Source organism: Aptenodytes forsteri, unplaced genomic scaffold (genome assembly GCF_000699145.1).
Source record: "Aptenodytes forsteri isolate BGI_AS27 unplaced genomic scaffold, ASM69914v1 Scaffold257, whole genome shotgun sequence".
NCBI lineage: Eukaryota > Metazoa > Chordata > Aves > Sphenisciformes > Spheniscidae > Aptenodytes > Aptenodytes forsteri.
Window position 1 is genome coordinate 2505142 of NW_008795194.1, and position 24967 is coordinate 2530108.

General features: G+C 45.0%; 2 protein-coding genes across 2 annotated transcripts in view; both read right to left on the minus strand.

Moving 5' to 3' along the window:
- CHRNA1 (cholinergic receptor nicotinic alpha 1 subunit) overlaps positions 1-7411 on the minus strand; it is a 9707-nt gene extending 2296 nt beyond the window's left edge. Inside the window, exons 1-8 of the mRNA XM_009278592.1 lie at positions 7297-7411; positions 5224-5369; positions 5041-5085; positions 4498-4607; positions 4064-4259; positions 3212-3449; positions 1762-1985; positions 246-485 (exon numbers count right to left, since the gene is read on the minus strand). Of these exons, the coding sequence (XP_009276867.1) occupies positions 246-485; positions 1762-1985; positions 3212-3449; positions 4064-4259; positions 4498-4607; positions 5041-5085; positions 5224-5369; positions 7297-7336 (1239 nt within the window). The 5' untranslated portion in view covers positions 7337-7411. The remainder of the gene's footprint in view (positions 1-245; positions 486-1761; positions 1986-3211; positions 3450-4063; positions 4260-4497; positions 4608-5040; positions 5086-5223; positions 5370-7296) is intronic.
- A 15555-nt stretch (positions 7412-22966) lies between these two features.
- Positions 22967-24967, minus strand: part of CHN1 (chimerin 1) — a 79885-nt gene continuing 77884 nt past the window's right edge. Inside the window, exon 11 of the mRNA XM_009278593.2 lies at positions 22967-23894. Coding sequence (XP_009276868.2) covers positions 23723-23894 — 172 coding nt within the window. The 3' untranslated portion in view covers positions 22967-23722. The remainder of the gene's footprint in view (positions 23895-24967) is intronic.

Sequence of the window (24967 nt, forward strand, 5' to 3'; positions counted from 1 at the left end):
CCTACCACATTTAAAAAACCTTAACCCTGCCACTTTTTTTTTTTTTTTTTTGGACCAAGATTCAATTGCCATCTGTGACTATTGTCTGTCACTCCTTGTTGACTGCATCAAGGGGAGAAGACTGTCCCCTGCTAAAGCCAAAACAGGGTTTGGAGTGTTTTTGTGAGGCGTGGATATTTTGCCAAAAAAAAAAAAAAGTAGCAATTTGAAAGCAAGAAATGAATCATGCACAAAAAATGCCTTACATTACTGGCTTCTTGGTCTGATTTCATTGTTTCCGCAATGTATTTGATTCCCTCTATAGCATTTTTCACATCTGGATTTTTGGTAAGTGGGGAGTAGAAGTTGACAGGCACAGAACCTGGCTTCCCAGAAATTTCAGAAATATCAATGTCTTCTGCAAAAATATTTTTGTCTTCTTTATCCCTGGACGGTCGTTTCATTGTAGAGAAAAACATGATGTTTGGGATTGTGTCAATAAAGATCTGAAAACAAAGAGGGAGAAGAAGACAGTTGCTGGTCGGCGGGGCTGTGTTACAGATGCAGCTGTGTACTGAACAAAGGCAAGCCTCTCCGGTCCCAAATCACTTCCCGCGCTGGATCGGCTACAGATTCCCGCTCGGAGTATGTCACAGCCTGCGCCTTAGTCACACTGGGGCTTTTGTCAGCCTTATGTCCTGGGGCAGATGGAGTCACCCGCAGGCCTGTCACACATTTTCTGGAAACCATTTCCCCCTGCCATATAGCCAACATCTACACATGAAGGGGGATGCTACATCCCAGAGCAGACCCTCATCTAATTTGGAACATATTGCTTACGAATCTGGCTTGAAGAATAGACTACAAAGGATCTCTTTTGGCTTCTTATGTTTGACTTTGCTATCACAAATGTTTGTTATACATGCATATATGGTTTACAATAATTTCCTTTGGAATAACGGAGGCTTGCTGCCAGAGCAGTTTTAAGGGCATGCAGTGTTTGCCTGTTGAAATCTCTCTTCTGCAGGGATTGTTCATGCTGCAGAGTGAATCTGATGTAAGCTGTAGCCTTAAAAGTATAATTAGAAATACACAGAACAATCTCCTATTCATGTCATGGTTTAGTACGAACCCAGGCAGGCTTAAAAAAAAAGGCAAGAATAACTGAATGGATCCACTTTGGTACTGTCTCCCTGGCAGAGAACTTGTAATGAAAGACATCCATTTTTTTCTACATCTCGTGGTTACCATTTACAGTAGTGTGCAAGGATCTCCTTGCTTCCCAAGGACTGCAGAGTGACTGTGTTTATTGGAAAAGTACAGAGAAGATCATGGCTTTTGCTAAACTCTCTTTTTCAAAAAGGGATGCTGAATGAAGGTATCCCCAATGGCCTTTGTGCTCTGCACTCACACGGGCTGGTGAACTTGGCCACTGGCAGGCAGCAATGTTTTGCAGTCAGATGGAGAATTAGACCAGGAAATGTAATTTGAGTCCAGCTGGCCCATTTTCTTTTCCCTGTACCTTCAGCTGCCCATGTTTTGCCTCATCTGTTCCCTGCAAGACTCTACCCCAGCAGACAACTTTGTTACTTAAAAGGAGCACCTTAGCAGTCTTGCTGACTTTATGCACAGCTAAGTAGTAAACACTGGCTCTTGTGCCTAGAGAGATTTAACGTGATGCATTTACTTCCCCAATTCTTGTTGACTTTTATTAGAAAACCTGCCAATAAAATATGGAGTGCTCACTGGAAACCAGGAAATGTGCAAAGCCATATAGCTCACCTTTCTGACCCAGTGCGGCATGGTGTGAGTGCTTGGGGAGCGGTGGTGGGTGTTGATGACGATGACCGTGATGATGATTGAAGCGATGACAAACACCATTGTAAACAACATATATTTGCCTATCAGAGGCACCGCACTGGAGGTGGAGGGAATCAGCTCCACGATGACCAGAAGGAACACAGTCAAAGACAGCAGGACAGAGATGCTGAGAGTCATTTTCTCACCTGCCATGCAAAAAAAAAAAAAAAAAACCCAAAAACCAAAAAAAAAAAAACCAAAACCAAAAAAAAAAAAACCCAAAAACCAAAAAAAAAAAAACCCAAAAACCAAAAAAACAAAACACCTAACCTAACCTACCAAAAAAACCCCACTATTGCTGTTCCTATCATTCAGTACAGAGAGTATTTATTTGAGAAGATAGGATGTGGATGATGGCTATTCACACATGTACGTCTGTGTGCATCTGGAGTGCTATCATCTCTCCCAGCATCCAAATCAGTAACCAGGCTGGCCAAACCTGAGAGGCTCTCAGCGTCAGCTACAGCATTAAGGTGGGAATTACCAGGTATGCCTCGGCTGAGATATGGGTGATGGATATGGAAAGCTTACTTGCCAGGCACACTTCATGGGCTGTGCATTTTGAGTGATGAAGTATATGCACCTGATTAATGCCTGCTCCACAGCCTCCTGGGGGTTCGCTTGCCTTACTCCCTGGCAGGCTCATGCTGGGCTGAGTAGGCAGACAAAAATCACAACTGACACCAGTTGCTATTTGAGATCTTCCAGTATGTAGGATGTCAAAACCAAACCACAAAACACAATTCGCACATCTTTTTTCTATCCAGTTCAACTTTCTAGAAAGTTTTCCACTGAAAAAAAATACATCAAGTATTTCATAGAAGAGGCTTAATGAAATTAAGCAGTATGAAAAGCTGACACAAGGTAAAATGAATGAAGCAGAGGAAATGGTTGCAGGGAGCAAGAGCTGCTCAGCAGGGACAAAGGAGGCCAGAAGAGCCCAGGATTGCTCGTTGTGTCACACGGGTAATTTCTGTGAACAGATAACAAGATCTCTGCTCTAACACTGTGCCAAAGGGCCTCACTCACCCTTTGTGTGCTCCCTTACTGCGTGATGTACTAACACACTAACTACCTACCTACAGCAAAACATAACAATCAACTAGCTAGATCTTTCTTTTGCAGAAGTTAACTGGATAGTTAAGCAGTGACTTCGGTGGGAAATCAGCCCAATTTATTTATATCGATAGTTTCAGCTTTCAGCACTTACCCTTTATTTACAGAATGTTTAGAGCCATTATTTTGAGCGGAAATGTCCAGTTTTAGCAAGCGCTGCCCTTTAAGTTGGCTGGTGATTTCAAATACCCAGAATTTCTCAGAAACTTGTTAGAAGAGCAATTTCTATGGGAGTAGAATGAATAAATTCACATACCTGAATCTGTGGGTAGGTAAAAAACTAACCCAGTTAAAAAGGAGAAGAGCAGGCAGGGAATGATGACATTCACAATGAAGTAGAGAGGCAGGCGCTGCATGAGGAAGTGGTAGGTGATATCCAGGTAGGGGGTGTCAGGGCAGCAAGCGTAGTAAACCCAGTGCTTCCAGCCACGGTAGTCCTTCATCACCCACTCCCCGCTCTCCATGAAGTTACTCAGATCTGGACGATCACTCTCCTGACAGCAAAAAAATACAAATTCTTAATATTAGATGTTCTGAACAAAATCAAAACTTGGCAGTCACTCAGGAACAGGATTCCCAAGAACTCAGGCACTTCATGCATTTTTGTGAGCAAACCACTCTTGTCTATGTTGTTTTAGAATATCATGCTCTACACAGCATTCAACTGAATATTTTACAGAAACAGTCAGGGATAGTTGACTAAAGAGAAAGACTGATTAAATATTTACAGATAGGAGACATACCTCAGGGGACAGGGAAAGAGTCCTTGGAAATGGAAAGTCATGAGCAGAAAAAAACACCCCCTCAAAAAAAAAAAAAAAGAAACCAAACAAAAGCAGAACAGGCAGCACCATAAGAAGTGGTGTGAAGCTGTCGGAAGACAGACAGGCAGGGGACTGTTAGGGCACAGGAATTATGTGTTTGCAGAATTTTAGAAGCCAAACCAGGAAATTTTGTGCTAGATCTACAAATAGGGTTTTTATATTTTACACAGTGCCTGCTTGTTTTTCAGTCAAACCAAGGTTATATTCCATTCTAAATCTGAGATTTCCCTAAAAAACATATCCAGGTCTTTACTGCTTTTCCCAATTACAAACTCCTTGCTTACCGGGTTAATAACAACCACTGTACCATCGTATGTCCAAGTTCCCAACTTCATACTGCAGTTCTGCTGGTCAAATGGGAAATGCGTGACTATAATTTCACAGTAACTTTTAAAAATAGCTGGTGGTGTCCAGGTGATCAGGCCTGTGTGCTCCAGAAGGACTTTGGTGTATTTAACGATGGCAAAATCACCGTCTGCGCTGCAAAAGGAACAAGGACATTAACAGCAATATGGGCAGCATAATTAACATAGTCACAAAAGGATTTCTCCAGCTGCGGATCAACTGGTCTCCCCAGTGCCATCGTGCCTGCTCCTGCAGAAACTTGCTCTGCGGCATGCTACCCACTGGCCCAGATGTCGTGGGAAAGCAGCCCCACCATAGTGGTGCCACAGGGCAGAGCTACCCCTCCCCTCCCCAGGCAGCTGGCACCCCTTACTTGTTGTAAAGAACAAGGTCTGGCCGCCAGATATCATCTGAGGGGATGCGGATTTTTTTCACACCGCCGTAGTCCTCTGGATTCCACTTGAGGTTGACGTCCGTCCATTGCTAAAGAGGGAGGATTTCAGCCACTAAGAGCCTCTTCCAGCACTTCTGGGGGTAGTTTTGGTACTTCCTAGAAACATGCACCTCCCTTCCTTTGGGACATGCAGGAAAGCATAAACATATGCTAGTGGGACCCCCAGCTAATTTTTTACATTAAGTTAAATTTCGGTTTAAGAAGCTTATTTAAAAAAGAGAAAATAATATAGAAGATAAATATACCATAAATCTATTGTTTGAAATACAACACAAAATGCTTTTCTTAAGGCTCTTAGTGTCTAGCGCATTTTGTTCTTGAGACCCCAGAAAGAAGAAATGCTCTGCTAGCTGACCCACCTGTCCAAGTTGCCCCTGAAAGTATAACAGAGTAGTTAATTCCTGGCTGTGTCCAGTGCATTTATTTGAATCAGATGAAATGGTTAGCAATATTTAGAGTTACCTGTTTCAGGCGTACGTTGGTTGTTACAATCTGATTTACTTCATCCTTAAAAAAAAAAAAAAGGATGCAGTAGCAGCAAACATCAGGATTAAAGGAGAAAAACTGTATCCTCAGAAAAATGACACTGTTTGGCACTATCACACAAGCCAGCAGTTCAACATGTACCACACATTCATACTGTACCACGCTAATAAGTTGAATGAGCTGCAGCCCGACGGTGACAACGACGGCATCCCGATGGTCCTCCACTGGGCGCACCACCTTGTTGTAGTCCCTGAACAAGTCCTCGACGAGGCGAGTCTCATGTTCATAGCACAGGGCCAGCCCAGCTGCAGAACAGCAGGGGTGGCATCAGTGAGATGGGACAGGGGACACGTTACAATGCCATCAGTCTGAGGTGGGCGTGAAGGAAATACTGTCAACAACAAGCTGCTGGCGGTGGGTGAACACCAAGTCCTCTGTGTGACTCCTCGTTTCAGGCGTACATTACGTGCATTGCAAATACCGTCAGCTGGGGTAACTACCTATCTGATCCGGAGGTCAGCTTAGGAGCAAGGCAACAACAGCCTCCAACCAGGAGATGAACAAAAACAAATAGCCATGATGGCGGACATCAGACTGAGCATTAGGAATCTCCTCCAGGATGTCCCAACCTGCAACTGTGCTTACATGCAATACTTTGGACAGTTAAACACAGAGAATACCCATAATCAGGGATTTCTGATGTCGTCTTCTCCACCTTCAATTCCACGGACTTGCCTGTAACGGTAACGTTAAAGGATAGGGCCAAGCACAACAGTCACTGAGGTGAAAGCACCATCCCGACTCCTTGCATCTGAAGTCTAAGCAGAGCAGGAGCACCTCTCCACAATGGGAGTTGCTCAGGTCGTGTTTGTGGTGGGAGAGAAGGAAACCATTCACAATGCAGTCCCCTATTTACCTCTCCTCAGGGAAGGTTTCAACCTGTCGTTGGAGAGCTCTGCCCACAGACTGCTCAGCGTGACTCAGCAGCGCTACACAGAAGAGCATCACGAGTGAAAATGGCAGGTAGCAGCTTTGTTTCAGTGCAGCTTTAGCAGTACATATGCATGGCATAGTACTCCCAAGGGGTGAGTGCTCAGCTTCCCACCTCACAGAAAAACAGACGAACCCCATTTCCAGATCACCTGTTGCAAAACAAGCAGCCACATCACGTACCCAGACTGTAGCTGCTTCACTGTTACAGGGGAGCAAAGCAAATGGAAGGGGGCTTGGGGATGTTTTTGTATGTACCCCCTTTTAAAGGTAGTGAGAGGGAACAGAACAGCTGAGCCTCGCCACAAGCATTTTTGGCAGATCCCATCCTTGCCTTCCCTTCTCTCAGTTTGAATCCTGGGCCATTGAAGTCAACAAGAATTTTGCTGCTGACTCCAATCTAAGCCAGGATTTTCCCCTTGTTTCCTAACTGACTTTTCATCAGGTCCTTTTATATAGTTGAGCTGAGATGCCAAGGATTCTGTCTCGGCCTTGTCCTGCCATGAGATGGTATTAAAACACTTGGATGCCATTGAGAAAAGCCGTCTGCTGCAGACAAGCGCTGCTTGCTTCCCCTGCCAGGAGGCTGGGCTGGGCTGGGCAGGAGTCATCTTTCAATTTTTAAGTTATGATCGCAGCATCATATCTAAGTCAAGATCTTTGCTATGCTTTATTAATCCAATTAAAGTCCTTCACATTGTTACCTTCTGGTGTGGCTTAGCAGGAATTTAGTATACTGCTTGAATTTGGTGAAGAGTTTTTAGGATCACGAAATAGTTATTCTTTTAAGGGACAGTTTAAAAAGAATTATCGTGGTACAACACATGCAGCTGCAAATCAATTCTGCTTCCTTGTCAGTAGTCCCACAACTTAATGAAATTTCTTGTAATGAATTTTTATATTTCAAGCCATGTTTACTAGACCCTTTCACACATTTTGAAATACATGTAGCACTAGAGTAAATGGGAGCATGGCAAAAAGATAACAGAGAGAAAAACAATTAAACACAAAAACATCTCACTTCAAAATATCTGGTGTCTGAAATTACAAATATCTGAGCTGTTACCAAGGCACTCCAAAGCTCTCATTTAAATGATCTGGTGTGTTCATAAAACCTTATCAGCAGGACAGGCTGCTCCCAGAACACACATTTGCTCATACTGATGTATACGCAAAGCTCTGGTCCTGCACGCTCAGGAAGGAGACAACCCCTGTTCAAGGCAATGGCTGGAACACCTTTACCTGTGGAGATGAGGAGTAGTACACGATGGACCTTCATCATCCCGGCTCCCTCTTGCTGCAGTCATACAGATGGAGGCACACACAAAGCACCTTTAAGGTCTCTTCAGAGGAGGGCTGTGCTGCCTCCTACCAGGGTGCTGGCAAAATATAACCACTGAGGTATTGATTTACAGCACCTGTTTTTGGGAATGACAGCTGAGGGCCATTGCGCTGCCGGGTTGGAAATGGAAGCACAATGTGTTTCACCAGTCAAGTATCTTCTGCAGTTTACAGAAGGTCATATTTTCTAAGTGGCAATGTGATCTGTGACTTAATAAACAAATAAATATATAAATAAAGATAAGAAAGGATTATCTGTAGAGTAACTGAACATCTCGGTGAGATCTCAGAAACTTCCCGAGCTGGAGACCCAAAGCTGTGCGTCACCCTTTTGACCAGAGCAACCTGCCAGATTTGGGATGTTATTTCTCTGAGGGAAAACAGATCACAGTCATTTATTTCTGATGCACCCTCACCAGCGTACAGACTGCGCGCTGGGATGAGGCTGCTCCCTTTGCTTCACAGATGGATGAGAAATCGTTGAAGAAGTGAACAAATACGCTCAAGAGAGATCCATCTCCTTGAATCTACTGGGACTTTCAGAAGGTACTCAGCAGAACCCACCCCTTGAAAGCTGTTAACCAGCCTAAATAATCTGAAGTAAGAGGGAAAACCCTCCCATAGATACCTATAGGCTTACTGAACGGTGAAAGGCAATGGTAGGAACATACGTTTGGTTTCTATAACAGGGCAGGTCCAGTGGATTCCTGCAGAGCATGCTAGTGCTTGCTCATTATTGTCATAAATCACCTGGAAAAGGGGTGAAAAGTGAGGTGTTTGGTATTATTACTCAGTTATTCAGGCTAGCAAAGAAAATGACCAACTGTGAAGAGTTCCTCTGAGCTCACCGATATCACTCAGGAACAAAATCTTGAGACAGATAGTTTTGTGAAGTGCTCAGCAGTGTGAGAAAAGCAAGTCCATCAGTTCCTAGGAAAAGAGATGAAGCAAACAGGAAAGATGCCGCTATAAATCCATGGTGTCCTGAGTGCTCTTTGCAGTTCTGGTCCTCTGGTTTCAAAAGGAGACTTGGAAAAGGCCCAGGAGAAAGTGACGACATCCATGGTACAGACTGGCTTCCACACTTGGAACAGATAGATAGTATGAACCTTCAGTCTGGAAGAGAAGCCAGAGAGAGAAATGGCTTTGGTAAGGTCTGTAAAATCACAAGTGGTCTGGAGAAGGCAGATTTGGATTCACTCACTGTTCCAGTATAAAAAAAGTAGAGGGCATCGCGGGAAACTTGAGTTGACAGGCTTGAACAAGACACTTCTTCACACAGTACAGCTGTGGTGGAACTCAGTGCCACAGGAGTTTCTGGTTGCCAGAAGTTTGTGTATATTCAGAAAAATTAGTTTGATAAATTCATTTCATGGTCTAAATAAAAAAAAAAACCCAGGAAGTCTGTCACAGAAGTCCCAGAGTCACAAGTCACAGGAAGCTGGGGCAGTGTCCTGGGGAAATACTGCTCAATGCTTGCCCTGTTCTTGCACTTTTCCCCAGGCACCTGCTGTCTGGAGATATTGGACTATGTGACCTGCTGCAACCATTCCTACACACTGCTCCAAATTTCCTTCTCCAGAAAACATTCCCCACAAAAACCTTTCTTAGCGTTGCCTCTGGGTGACACCAGATGTACTTTCTGTTTCTTATGGATACCCTTTGTGCTGTCTGCCAGCTGGTTTGGTGTTTCATGCTGGATGCCTTTTTTTTTTTTTTTTTTTTTTTTTTTTTTTTTTTTTTTTTTTTTTTTTTTTTTTTTTTTTTTTTTTTTTTTTTTTTTTTTTTTTTTTTTTTTTTTTTTTTTTTTTTTTTTTTTTTTTTTTTTTTTTTTTTTTTTTTTTTTTTTTTTTTAAATCACTCCCCCTCACCCACCCCTCCTCCACTAACTCAGCATTCAGCCTCTACATTTACATTTATCCTCCAGTAAAAACTCTCCATCTACATAACTCTGGCCTTGTTCCTGGCCTGTGCCTTGGCCAACAGCTCCCATTGTTGCAGCTATCTCATTTCAAACAAGCAGCTGGCTGCTTCCAACCTTTATCCCAGGCCGGGCAGCTGCCGTGCCCAGCGGAGATACAATTGCACAGAGGCATTGCGGGAATGCTGACGATGCCCCTCCGGATCCTCTCGGGGCCTCTCAGAGCATTCCTGCCCACCCAAGGCAGGGCTAGCAGGTTCGCTCTCAAACAGATGGAGGAGAGCGTTACCACACTCTTTGGCAAACTGGGTAACAAATAGCTCTTGGGTAACATAAGTTTCTGCTCCCCCACCAAAAAAGGTCTAGCTGCTTGGAATCAGCAGGATGCAGAATCCGCATGAGCCCCAGAAAGTCTGCAGCCTTCGGATGGGTTATTTCTCTTGCAGCTGGGCTGACCTGAGAACAGCCCGCTGACCTGAGAGCCAGCTCCACCTCACTGGCTGGAAGTCAGAGCTCACGCTGGAAGAGGCAGGAGCAGGTATTTGGAGAAGGTCTTTGGGGAGCAACAGCCTGGCTGCAAGGAATGTTCGCTGGCAGAGACACAAGACTGCTTCCCTCCCCAAAAAATCAAGGCAACCCGAGCTGCTGCGGTTAAATATGGACGGAGAACTGAATGCCGCTTGTTGTCAACAGGGGAATGTGACCAGTCCTGACTGAGGTGAAAAAGCAAGGGGAGGGGACAAGCTATATCGAGTGCCTGAATTTGATCCATTGCTAAGAAGGGTATCATTTTGCCTTCAGAGTATTCAGAGATTTTTTTGACAAATGTTTTATTCCCACACAGAAAAACCCTTTTCACGTCTATCTCAACTCCAGGCTTTCTGGCTTGGTTTGTGAGGCACCCCCCCAAACCTCAGACAAACCCACTTCCCACCGTGCTAACCTGGCAGACCAGTTCTCATTCATATCGACTGGAAAGAAGCAGAACTCACCGCTAGCTGAATTTAGGGCATTGCTTTTTCCATTCACGTACCAGATACAAGTGCTGCGAGGCCTTCTGTCCATTCCAGCCTGAAGGAAGTCAGCTGTGAACAAATACTACTGCAGATAAGTCTTTTTGGCAGGGTGATATCATACAACCACGCTACAAGTGAGCAGAATACCTAATACTTTTGACAGAGTGAGGAATACAAGATTTTCACCAAAATCTTTGTCACAGAATTGCATGCAAAAATGCAATGGCCAACTAGAAAGAGCAGATGCAGGAGGCTCCAACGGCTGCAGGGACTGCAGGGCCTGCGTGGGGGAAGCAGAAGCGAAATTAATAAAAAGAATAGAGAAAAGGTAGGTATTATATCAGGGAAATTAAGGGCACAAAAGCTGAAAAATAGTAGCAGTGTTCATTTGGGGGTTTTTAGCTTCCAAATGCAGTATATGCATTTTTTAACGCATTTTGGTATCAGAAAAATGGCATTGTTGGTGGCAGTAGATGATGGCAGCACTGGATAAGAGAAGGCAGATGGTTAGACAAGTTATTTGTGAATTTGCTATGTGTTTGTTACCAGATTGCCCCTAGTTATAGACAGTATGGCACACATTTCCCGCTGGAAGCCATCTCACAGGAGTCTGGCGGCTCAACACTATTGCCACCAGATGGCAACAGATGGCTAAAAAAGATGCACTGGGCACACGACGGGCATTTGAGAGAGAACGATCACAAACAATCCCTAGCAAGAGCAAAACAGGGAGTAAATATTTTCAAGAAGCAATGCATTCAGGGAATTAACGACAGTCTTGAGATGCTAATGGACTGTACTTCCCCCGTTTACTCCAGTGCCCATAAGAACACGCTAAGCATTAATATACACATCAGTACGTACTGACAGATAGGATTTAATTCCACGAATCAAGACATTCAAAGTTGCAGTTTTCCATACTGAGACACACCTCAGCCATCCTGCAAATATATTTTATCCCCATGGATGTTTGTAGCAAATTTGTTTTCAGCATATCTTTTCTTTGTTTTCTATTACACAGGCCAAAGGAATTAAAAATACCAAAACCTCACTCAAAAGTGGTGCTCTTAACCTCTGCAGTTACAGAGCTTACATATTATAGCATAGACATGGTGCATATTTATCTAATCAGAAGGATGCTTCTGAAAAAAGGGCTTGAGTCTGGAAAGAAAAAGAAGAGCAAGGAAAAGGTCCACAGTCAAATAGAGAAACCACAGTCACAAAATACATAGTTAGATCAGTGGCACAAGTGTTAATCTATTGCAGGTGAGGAGAAACACTGCTCCTCTATAAACAGGCATCAACCTTCACAGTCACGCTGCTCAGACAAAAGTGACACTAGCAACGGAGACTCATTGACCCAGCTTGAGCAAGCCATGTGCAGCAATGAGAATGGAGACCAGCAATAACTGAAAACACAATCCAGTGAGACGAGAGGCACGAGCTGACCAGCCACAAAGTGCCAGAGGAATTGATAAGAAGGTTGCAGCTTCATGCTGCCTTTCTGTTATGGAAACTCCAGGAAACCAGTCCTGGAGCTGAATACTGTTGCTGAATAAAGCAGTGATAAATTCAACTCCAGCTATCATCCCTGACAAGGTTGCTTCTAGGGCTCCTGTCTGAGTACTAAGGCTTATCTCTGGGACCTAGGTGAGTCATGCTGGAGAGCCAAACAAGACAACGAAAGAGGACAAGTCCATTAGATGTGAGGTTTGCTCTGCCCTGCTCCTGCGGGCCACTCTGTCAGCACAGCAGCTTGCGAGAGCCGTGCTAGAGTGGCGAGGACAGCAGAAGAACAGTTTTGCTGGTCCTTCCCCTCATGAAGACTTCCCTGCACAGCAGGACTCCTCAGACACTCTGCTTCTATGGTCAGGAAAATCTCATTCATACATGGATGCAGCTAGGTGACACCTGTATTTATTAAAAACTCTGCCCTTTCCCAGCAGCACAAGTCAACAGCTGGAAAATGCACTCAGCCTGGTACAGACCACTACTACTACCTGTTCTGAACTTCGTCTGCAACCACCAGGCATGAGTTTTCTCTCTGCGGATGCAGAAAAACTCCACAAAGCACAGAAGTCTTGCAGCTGAGAGTACAACTGGACAGAGAGGGTGGCCCGGGTGTCAAAGCTGGGATCCAGGTGGGCACTGCCAGCTCTGCCACATCCTGACAGTGGAGACGTCCAAGGCAATGTTTAAACAAGTGTTGGGCACCCAAGTACTCTCCTGGAAGTGTCTGCCTCTGGAGGTGGCATAATATCATCATATTATATTTTGGGTACATATTCTGATGCTGATTTGCTTTTGTAAGTATATAGTTGAGTGCAGAAAGTAGAGCCTGGCATTGCCTGACTTCTGGAAATGCGTGTATATCGTATCACACCCCTACCCCATTTCATACAGTGGCTTTCATGAGTGGGACCACAGACAGCATTTAGCCTCAAGTATATCTCTGGATGCTCACATTTACATGTTTAAATACACATATCTGGTTTTGAATGTAGATGATTCTCCATTGGAGTAACTGCAGTGCAGACTGTTCAAGTTTAGCTTTACATAAAAGCAAGCTGCTTGTTCAGCTCCTAACACATTTTGGCCAGTATTCTGTAGTTCAGAGTTTTCCTGAAGACATTTTGGGGGGAGCTCCACAACACAGCCAGTGGAAAGAAGAACTGGCAATGTGGGAAGTATGTTTTAATGCTTAAAAGCTGCTGCGCTGGTTAGCTGCTTCTTTTATCCAGTTCACAGAGAAAAAAAAAAAAAGATAAAAATCACATTTTAGCTCTTAACTGACACAGGCTCTTCTCTGATTGCTGGCCCATAAGGATATAATTGACTACAACCCTTTTGCAATGTCATCACTCCCAAATACAAAAGCAATTAAATCCTGGAACATGGAGCACCCCACGGCACATTCCCCACATAGCCCCAGCTGCGGGATGAAAGCACAAACATCCATCTGGACGTCATCTGCTTCCCGTGGAGTGCCCGCGTTGCGGCGAGAGGCCGGCATGCTAAACCATCCCACATCACACCTGTGGTAAGTGTAACTAGGATAAACTTTTGCGATCCTGAGAACACCTCCGTAACCCTGCGAGAGCCCCCGGATATCTAGCGTTGAGGTGCAGATTCTCTCATTGCTAGTATTAGCTGGATAAACATGTAGAAAGAAATTTATTTTATTTTTAATTCTGCAAGTAGGCTGAGTGGCAGAGCTCTCCCTCCCTTCGCACACAGTGCTTCCCCTCCCTAAGCCCTCGCTGATCCCAGAAAACACTTAACGGAGATCTCTGCAAAGCATCCCTCTCACCTAGCGTTGCAGTGGTTGCTTTTAAAAAGTCAACATTTACCTCACTGTGCTATCTGAGCCATCACAGTGTTTTAAAGCAGGAAACACCATCCTCTACCCATGCTGTCCATTAGCTCCCAGGGATGGATTTCTGCTCCTGCACGTGACACTCTTGGATTTGTTGATGTGTGCTTTACCCAGGACCGACCTCATGCCAAAATACGCACTTTTATTGCTTATGTGGGGAACTTTGCCAGCACACGCACAGCATTTTGTTGGTAATTAGTAGAAAATACTGACTTCTGTGGTTCCTGGTGTATAGTTCTCACCTGTCACACGACGTTTATTTTGCCTCCTTGGCAGGCTGCAAGATCTTTGCCACGTTCCTCTTGTGTTGGACAACAGGGAACTTACACGCTTGTGTTTATAACTGATAAAACAGAAAAACAAAAACATACCCTCAACTCAAGAAACACCATCAAAGTGATAACTAAAGTATTAAAAAATCCCACTTTTGGAGTATATTTTGCAGTGCATGGCAGCTCTGGGTTCCTGCAAGAGGGGTGGGGGCTTGCAGCAGTGAGGCACATACGGGTAGGACTGAAGGCCGGGCAGAAGTCGGGAGGTGGTTCCCACCCCTCTGACAGCCCGCACTAACCTCAGGACTGCACAACGGCAAATTCCAGATTTCCCTGCTCACCAGTATTTGGGATTTGACAGGAGTTCAAAGCACCACACTCAAGACAGTTGGGGGAATATCTTGGTAACCACACAACACAGCAAGGGGAGCGATGGAAATGTAACACGAGCAGTGCAGGAGCAAAAGCAGTACAAGTAACAGCCGCATAAGAGAAACTGGCATTGAAACAAAGAGTAGAGTTCCAGCTTAATGATCCTTAACAAAGTCTAGTTTCCAAAGTAGCCTAATTGTGAAATTCATCCTCCCAGCAGACAAAGGCCACACCTACACTGACTTGCCACACAGCCCTTGAGCTTGCATTTTGTTTTCAAGCAAACAGTCTGCGTTCACATATAAAAGCTTACAGCGCGCTGAAGTGCAGTGTGGCAAATGGCTTTGTGGTGCTAGCAGCCTTTTGTGTCCAGATGATACGTGCCATTTTGTACAGTGTCCAGCCAATCCATGCTGCCTTCTAAGAAACAAGAAAATACTCAATGTGACCATTTTCCTTCGTCAGTTTTCCTGGCTACTTTAGGTAATCAATTCTGAAAACTTTATGATATCTTTCCTTTCTTCTCTTTCTGTGCCCCCTGCACTTGCAGGTCACTGGGATGGATATTGGAGGGACGCTACACTGACTGCTGGCTCTCCAGGAAGGTTATGACAGCAGCAAGGGCCTCATTTTTCTGACTGCTTCCAGTGTGCTCACGTGCCAGCATAATGAGGAAAAAAGAAAAAAAAAATCAACATATCACTTTTTGGTACACAGACCATTGGTGCGATCCAGAAGAGATCAGCTGAGAGAAGATAACATTTGCACTCCTAGGTTCCTCTTAGCATCTCTAAGTAAATATAAGCAAGCTAAAAAGAACCAAAGAAATGAAGAGGGAGGTTTGGGCCATTTAAATCTTTCATGTACAATTTCCATGTACATTGCAAACATTCACCAGCAGACAAATTAGCTACCTTCCATCCCGTTACAAAATTAACATACCTACAAGAAGTGGGGAGGTGTAGGGTGGGATGCCCCACTGACACCGTGCCGGCCTCTTTCTGACCACTAAGGGAGACAGCAATGGACGGTGCCAGCACGCCCACACTGCTTCTGATCCCTGCCTACCAGCAGCGATAGTCACTTGGGAAGCTCTCAGCTGGCACTCTTAGGAGAAGCAAAGCGTTCAGTTTGTTACTTTCACCTTCCAAAGCGTATTTGCCTCTTCATTTGTGATACTGAAAGGAGTCTTTGACTGGAGCCCAAGAAAGCTTTAGGAGGGGGGGTTTAGCTAGGTCAAAGCTCACCGTTGAAGTTACTTGTAACAGAAGGCGACTTGGGTGTAGGTGCACTGGCAGATTAGTTTTCTGCTCTTAATTAACACTATTAGCAAACTGACATGATGGCTTAGGAGTGAGGCTAAACCTAATATCAGAGCTGCAGATGGCAAAGGGAACATTAGTGGGGGTTTTCCTCCCACCAGCGCAAGAGAAGGAGAATGTCAGATCCCTCCTAATGCTGGGAGAGATTTCCAAGGATGGACACAGACCGTGGAACAAGCCAGCCCACGCTTTCCATGGCAGCGCCTCCAACTCCTTCTTTAGCCTCCTCCACTGCCAATGTCTTCACCAGGCAATGCCAAATCACTTCTTTGCTGTAACTTCAGACCAACCCTTCTTGATTTACATTATGAAGAGAGAACTTCAAAGTAAGCCGTGGGCAGACCACAACTCTTCCTCCAATGAGGGGGCATGAAGGAGCTGTAGAGTCTCAGCATTGCACCATATTTGAAATGTTTAAGAAGGGTGAGCATCTGGATTGCTGCACAGGGACTATTGGGTTTTGGGGTTTTTTTAAACAACATTGAAAACCATGTATCCACTGTATCGTAACACATTTGGAAATGATGCCTTTTCTCTGAAAGGCAAGATTATGTGTGGGTTGGGGAACTACTTCCAGGAAAAGTTCACAGTTTTCTGTGAGGAAGTGATTTGCAAGTGTCGTTGCAACTCACCTAGGGAACAGCTTGCGACAGATGCGGTGACTCCTCCACACGTATTTGATTATTGGCCTCTGCCTACTTTTAATAAAGGTGCTCAGCTGGGCTTTGAACCTCTTTTTTGTGAGGTATCTTGTACTGCACCACGTTGGTGGTGTCTAACCTACCTTGCAGCAATCTCAGTGTACCTGAATTCCAGTAGTTTACTGGAGGATGTCATCTGAGAGTTATTGCATGGTACAAACAACATATGTCCAGCATCATGATGCTGAAGAACATGAAAGGGGATAAAAGAACAAAAAGCAATTACAGGAATCTCTCCTCTTCCCCTTTTTGAGAACAGAGTAGGTGCTGGAGATGAGCAGTGAGCAAAGGCATCGTGCTGTGCTAAGTTCTTCTGGGTTTAGTGAGTGATCCTTCAAGTAAGCTTTAGGATACACCACCTTATGAATATTAATCTACAAAATGAGTAATTTTAATAGTTTGGACAATCCTATTTGCATTACTGACACAGTTAGTAATAAGGCATGAAAAAAATGAGGCAAAGAGAAAAAGCTTAGCATTCAAACTCTAGGCTTGATAGCAAGAAACAAAAATTACAGGCAACATAGTGCTTGAGAATGAATCCTGGTTGGCTGCCAAATGTATTTTTCAAAACAATGCCTAATTGCCTCAGGAAATACATTAATCAAAGGCTCCCAGAGGCCTAAGAACCATTTGCTCCAATCCACCGAGGCAGAGTAGTGATAAAGACCTGAGTAATACAAGAAGCTACATATGTCCTTGAGACAAAATACTTACATGAGAAATAGGAAAAGATACCTAACTAAAAGCTCTTAAACAAATTCCTGGAGCAGCTCGTCGACATCGCTCTTGGGAGAGATCAAATAAGAAAAAATGGTACTCTGACCATGAAAAACAACAGACATTAGAGAAGTTCATGAATCGTGCTGTCCAAATCGAGATATAGAAGGTGGCATCAAGAAGAGTATTTCTATGGTGTGGCCCAGATCATGTAGAGAGCAAATCGGGCCAGCATGAAGAAATGATCACCCTATGCAAGGGCTCTGGAGAACAGTATAACCCGAAATGCCCGTGACCAGAGACAGAGGAAGAGTGTGCTGAAGAACTGAAGAAGAGTTGGATCGCTCGATGTGTATGTAAGGCTTCCTCCTCTCGGCACGTCAGCCCAGTGTCCTCGGATTCTGTTGGAGGCAGAGCTCAGTGCTAACCAGCCCAGTGCTGCGCAGAGAGGCGACCCTGGGGAGGTTTGCTGGAGGTGCAATAACAACCCCCACACCCGGCTTCTCACGTGCTGCTCTCAGGCACGTGTCCTCTGCCGTTCTTACACTCCTGCTAGCATGTGACCAAAGCAGAAGGCACTCTTGCCTTACATGGTTTGCTCAGCAATCGCTCTAATCCACAATGCATTTCCTAACCCTCCTTCTCTTGCATTACATAAGCTTTCTAGGGCTGATGTGCAGTTGCTAAGCAGTAATTTTGCATGACTAAAAAAGAAATCCATGATTGCTAGGTTCACTAAATGTTTTTTTCCCTTATTGCAATATAATTATAGCTATAATAAAAACATTGCAGAACATTCATCAGCATGCAAAAATTAGGTCAGGAACAGAGCGAGTATATCATATATGCCTTTTAGAAGCCTTTACTTCTTCCTTTGCCATTGGAGGGGGAAGGGCAGGAAAAGTTTGGTATTGCATAAAATCATACATAACAGTTTTTTCCATCCTGTCAGCTAATCTGGCATAAACAGAAGTTTGCATTCTTGTTTCAGAAGGCAGCTTGCTTCCCTCATCGCAGAGCTCTCCTAAAGCCTTGTCACAGGCTCCCTCCGTACGGCCCCAGCACGCAGCGTTTTTCCCCTCTGCCCTGCAGTCTGAAATGGGGACGGCGATGCATCCCTCCGGCAGGGAGCTGGAGGCAGACGCGACCCCCATCCAGGGAAGGAGCCTTGCACCCAGGCCACAGATGTGGGGAGCACACATGCTGCTCTCCCGAGGGGTGCACATGTCCCACACGCCGCGCACAGTGCGTCCAATGCGCCTCGCATGTGCCGGGCTGCCGTGCATCGCTGCGGGTCCACCGGGATGGAGACCTGGACCAAGGGGTGCAGTGCCCAGCCTGACTCTAGCTGGGACATCTTTCCCACTAAGTTGCAGAGGCCTGGCCTGGCTGATAAGAGGTCAAGTAACCCTGTGCTAAACCCGGCTCAGCAAATTCACTGCTGGGACATTTTCCTGGAATTCCTGCAAGATTTTTTTCCCTTTTCATCCTAAAGCTCCTAATTATGCTCCCAAGCACTGTCCTAAATATCTTTTCTCCCCAATAGTTCTGACATTTAACTTTTACTAGACATACATTTTTTAACAGTTATTCACTACCTCCATAATTTTTAATAATTTTGCCTTCCTTTATCCATGTTGAAGACTTGCTTTCCCTCACACTCTGTGCAAGTTCCTTGACTGCTACCAACTCGTACTTCTTGCCAGTGCCCCTCATTTCATCCTTAGAAGTCCAAGGAAGAAGCTTTTCTCTGTTTAATCCCTTCTTTCCCATCTTTTTGACTGTGGCCAACTGCCCTTTGATAAGATGTCAGTGAGGTGGCTCCAGTGTCTGCCCAGCCCCATGTTGCGCTGTAGACACGTACCCCGCAGCACTGGAGACAACGAGGGCAACTCCTGAACTAGAGATAATATGCATTCATCGTGGAAATCAATTCGTTTAGAGAACAAATCAACTTAGCGATAACCTTTACTTTTTATAGACTTATGTTATGTGTTGTATCGTCATTTAATTAACACAAATACTAAAAATACTAGTTTTTTGCATTTAATTAAAAATTTGAATAAACGTAACTTAAATCATGTAATTGCTTATATGCAGATGCAAAGTATCTTCCTGGTTAGCAAAAAGAAGTATCAAATTTACTGCAAAGACAACATTTATTCCTGCACTACCTGCTTTAATGGTTACCACTCAGGAAAGATCAGAATTTCATTAGCATAGTAACAAAAACAAGATTAAAATGGAGGCTTTGCCTACACACTTAATGGAAAATCACAATTAAATTAAAGAGATTAAAAAAATAGTCACTGGATACAGATTCCAGGGATTCAAAGTCAAGCAAGTATTGCACTGACCGTTGGAGCCCTCCATCCCACATTCCTGTCCCTAACGCAACACACGACCTGTGTATTTGAACCTGAGACACAGGTGCTCTGCAGGTGGCAGTTTTGTCCCACGTCGGGTGAGCAGGGTGGTTATCAGACACTGTCAGGCTTAATTATTTGAATATTGAGACTGTTTGGTGTTTAACATATTCTGAAGTTTTATCGTCACTTGGCATGCAGTTTCCTTCATATCTCATCAGAATTTGAGACTTAGGGAAAGTAAAATGTGCTTATTACGGCAGGGACTCGTCTGCCTGACCTCTAAGCTCCTGTGCCTACCAGCTGCAGCAACTCCTCATTAGGGAGCTCTCAGGGGAGGGGGTGTACAGGCATTAAGGAAAAGCTATGCTTCTTGAGCTGGGTTTTTGGGGCAGTTTTTGGGGGTGTTTTTTTGTTTGAGGGTTTTTTTTTTTTCCAGTTGGTCAGCAAACTGACTGCTCCTCTCTCAGCAGTAGGTCTGCATTTAGGTTTTCTCCTTTCCTGCAGGAACTTCCATGACCATGTCACTTGTTCAACTCTCCTGGAAAAAAGACATCTCCAGCAGGGGACCAGCGCTTGGTAGTAGCTAACAAACCTTGTTTGCCCTGCATGCATTGGAGAGGTTGACTATCCCCAGAGCAAATCTAGGCTTGCTATATTCAGTGTTTTTTCTTTGACTCTGATCTAGCTTTGCGCCTGTCATCATTGCTTCTAAAGGCAGTTGAAAGCATCTGTAAAGTGAGGGGAGCAGCCATTACTGTCAGCAGCACCCATCTGCACTCCACTGAGACAGAGGAACTGGACATGTCACACAAGGAGAAAATGTAATTATCCTAATTACTCCTGTTTACTACATGCTTCCTGCTATACACGTTAGAAGTGGGTTCAGGTTTGCCTGTGTAGCGATGAGGAACAGCGGATGCCTTTTGCTCAGGTAAGGCGAGTGCTCCTCTGGCTCACCGGGGCTGCTGAAGGACACAGGGTGCCACCACCGCAGCCGGAGCTGCTGAGGCAGAGCCACACCCTTCTCTGGCCATGCCCCGCATCCGCTACTGCCGGGTGCTTTGAGAAAAGGATGCTTTTGCCACGGCTGGCTGTGGTGGCATTAGGTGTCAGGGACAAGCACGTAACAAGTAATACAAACACAGCAGTGCAACAAGTGGGTCAAATGTGTGCGTGCAAAACCTTGCCAGCGTTATTTAGAAAAAAACCCTATCTCTCGATGACAGACCTGATGATGCTAGGAGTAGAACCGTGGGAGAGTGCCACGCCAGGGAGCTGACTGCAGAGACAGTGCCAGCCAGAAGCCACAGAATCCCTGCAAGGTACCCTGGAAGGGAAGGCAGGAGTGATGGATGGTCTGAGGACTGGGATACACAGGGCCATTAGGCAACACAGGAGTGAGGAAATGCATCACATGCTGTCAAGGCAGCGGGGGAAATGCAGTGTGTTTAGGAGGTGGCTTGGAACAAGGTAGCGGTGAACATATGCGGCTGCTGGAGAGAGCAAGGCAAATGTGACTGGGGAGCATATGGGCCATTGCTCTTGGGCTGGGGGGGGCAGGCAAGACTGTGGTCGAAGACAACAGTTTTCCAGCTGTGTCAGTTCATTGGGATAAATAAAGTGATAATGTGTACTAATTAATACATTAATTATAGCAGCAAGTCACTTCTAGCGCTACAGAAGATTGAAAAAAAAGCAAGCAGAAGAAAAGGATGATACTTCAGATTCTCTCAAAACCTCCCCCTGCTCTGCCTCTCCATCAGCCCCCAGCAGCCTCCCAGCCCAGAGCGGTGCTCCCCACGTGCTTACCAGTGTGCACCCCCAGCTTCACCCCTTCCTTCCTGGGAACCTTCATCCCCCACTTCCAGGGGAGCTGTAGGAGAGAGCTGCTTTCTCCCCTCTCCTCCCCTGGCTGGGCACGTAAGGGAAGGGGTGGGATACAGGGAGGCACCTTACTGCTGACAGAAGGGAGCATAGCTGGTTGCAATTGCTAGGGGATTATTCCTTCTCCTCTGGATGGTGTTGGCTGCCTGAGAGGAGGAAAACGGCAAAACCTCCAAGCTTCCCAAGCAGCCTCACCTGGCTGCTCTCCTTTGGAGCTGGCGCTAGGAAGGTGCCCAAGCAAAGCATCTCCCTAATCCTAGCATCTCATTATGTCTTTCTTCCCTGCGGGTCCCACGCTCACTCCTGCCTTTCTTCTTTTTCCCTTCTTTTATTGCCAGCCCTTCAAGCTGGGCCTTTTGCCAGTCCTTGCCTTCCCGAGGGCAGCTATGCCACTTTTCCGGGACCTGACGTTTCATTCTCAGACCTCTTTTCTATCCCTGTTTACCCCAGTTCCTCCACTCTGTCTTGTGCCGTGGGGTTCTGCTTTCCTTGATAGTTACACATTTCCACTGTTCTTCAAAATAATCAGGCTCCAAAGCATTCCTCAAAAGTTTTGGATTGAATCAATGTGCCATTTGCCATTGATCTTCTCTGATGTTAGTATTTTCCCATGCACAAGGCAATGAAGAATGAGATCCAGGTGAGTCACACAGAGACACCGTTCGGTCACAAGCAATGCCGCTGCCTCGTCTGCCACTCCCGGCTGCAGCAGTGCTGCCAGAAAGCCTAACAGGAGAGGGAGTGTTTAGAGTTAGGAGGATTACAGCACAGAGAATTCTAATAACGCCAAACCAAACTCACTGGCAATACCATTTTTTTTAGTCAGAAGTTGTAGAAACGGAGAAATTAACACTTGTAAGGTCTGCAAACCATCCCAGTGTGAAACTCCACGTGCACCCGCCCAGGGTTAGCTACTCCACTGGGGCGGATGTTTCTGCCGTGCTAAGAAGTGCTCCTGGGGACAGACCGTCCACGGACGGAGCGTCTCCATCAGAGGGGCTGCAGCAAGGCTGATGACAAGCCATTTTTTATGCATTGCTTTATCAGAGCGAACAGAGAAATTGTTTATAAGTTTTGGTCATTTTCCTTTCACATGGTGTCATGGTTGAACCCCAGTAGGCAGCTAAGAAACGTTTGCAGGGCAGGCCAAAGCGCTTGCACCAGCACCAACCACTTTAAGCGCAAAGCAAGTGTTCTGTGATGCATTCGCATTAGAAATTCAGTGGTGTATCCATCTACTCCAGGCAGCTACAGCTGTGTAATGGTAAACTGCAATTCCAGTTCGTATATAGGTAATTATAACAATATATATATAAAATACAAAGTAGTAGATGGCTTGACAATACTTTTTTGGTTCGTTTAAGAGTTCTGAAGCATTCTTGAGAGGCATCTTGGACAATGAAGACAGAAATTTTCAAACTACAGAGGAATTTGTGGGAACCTCAGCAAAGCGTCAGGCTCCAAAGTACTTACATCAGAATGGTCTCGTCAAAACCAGTAAAACTCAAACCCACTTCTTTTAAGTCAGAGGTTGTTCAGGGTTAAAGTGCCAATGTAAAAAATGAAAAAAGCAGTATTTTTGAAACATGTTTGTTAAATAAAAATAAATAGCTTAATGTTAGAGTTCTAAGAGCAAAATTTAATAAATTAATATATGCATGCCAGATAAAAATACAAAATTACAATTGAAATAGCAATAATAATAAAGGAACACTGCTCAGCATTGCAGATTTCACTGCAACCACCATAAACGTCATGGAGAATTACTTAAAGTAACATTTGAAGTACACATTTTGTTTCTGTTAAAAACAAATTACTATATGATGAAAAAACTGAAAGAAACCCAAGAAGAAATCAGCCCCAAAAGTGGCAGAGAATGATATGAAATGTCAATAAACTGCCAGAGGCTCCATTTCACATAAGTCGGCCTTCTTTTTAGTATCAGAAACCAATTACATAGAACATAAAAGCAAATTCACAACAGGTTTACACGGAGAAACATGCTGAATTACAATCACAAACTATCCAGAACAAAGATGCTGCACCAGTTCAGTTGTCTTCTCCATGGAATGAGTCTCACCAGAACAGGGAGAACAGGGAGCAAATCATGCAATAGCTTTAGGCTTTTTGTTTTTTATTTTAACATGATAAACACCCAGGATTACTAGTACTGGAAAGTATGTGTTAACCTTTTTCAACATCAGCTGAATGGCACTACAGAAACGACAAAGAGTTCCTTCATTTTTATCCTGAATACATCGAAAGCTCTAGCAAATACAGAATTCAGCAACAAGAGCCATTAAATTACTTTAAAATATTCCTTCATCCATAGAACACTGTTGCTTCCTTTTTTATTACAAAACCCCCAAAATATTCAAAATAAAATGTCTTCATTTTTTATAAGCATCTCCACCACAAGTCTCTGATAACGGATGTCATTCAATGCAGCCATCGCATCCAGTTCTGGCGCTCTCATAAGAGTTGGTCCAAAAACTATGCCCAGATTCTCTGCACTCATCAGATTTTCCTTTTCATGGAGCGTTACTCTGTAAAAAAAGGACAGTCTTTTTCACATTCCTGCGGTGCCAAACTATGTCTGCATATGCTTGAAAACCTGGGAAACTGGACAGAAATGTTTGCCTCTCCCTAAAGCCTAGAAGAGGCTGCCATTTCCAGCAGGATGTATTTGGAGGCGTCGGGTGAAACACTCAGAAGTTAGCGAGTGCTAATGCTGTGCACATTTACAGTGAGTCAGATGTCTCTGTCCTCCTACCACGCACACAGACCATGTTTACTTGCAGGAGGGTTGGTACTCCATGGCGAAGGAGGGGGCTGAGGGGTGAATTTGGACAAATCAGAACAATTTTGCTTTCGCTCTTTACAGCGGCACCATTCGGAGGCCATTCCTATGGGGAGCAGACCGTGTTTGCTATTACAGTAGCAGTTTTGTGGTCACTAGAGACGTGCTGTTGTGCCCACCCAGGTGGGATTCTGCCCCGGTTCCCCTGGTGGCATGGCTCCATGTGGTCACACTGCTCCTCTCTCGTGCATATGACAGCAATGGGGGTGAAGCACATCACGTGAATTCCCTGCCTTTAGGCACTACAGGCTAAGTGCGCTAAGCTGGACGCCTGGTTCCTCTTCAAGACAAATTATGTGCTGTGGCATGTACTAAAAAAAAGTGAATCACCACTTTGGGGCAGCTTTGAAACTGCCAGGGTCTCACTGTAACCTCATTTGCACGGCAGTCTGAGCAGGTCATTAAACCTGTGCTCTGACAGGCCCACTTCCACCCCTCCCTCTTCTGGGGTCCTTAGCAGCTGCCAAACAGCCGAGCCCCCAGCTCAGGGAAGCCTCCCGCCGCCTGGTTCCCATCTGCAGAGGAGGAGGAGGTGGGGAGGCCACGTTTTGCTGCTCCACAGGAATCCGACCTGTTCAAAGCTGTGGGCTGAGGCCCTGCTGCGGGGCAGGTTTGCAGGCCACCTCCAGAAATGTAATTTGCCCAAGAATTATACCTACAGGAGAGGCATCCTTTGCTGGGGCTATTGCAGAAACACATCTGCTCAGCAAATGCCAGAATGGTCACTGCTGCCCAACCACGATGGCCTCCGGGGTCATG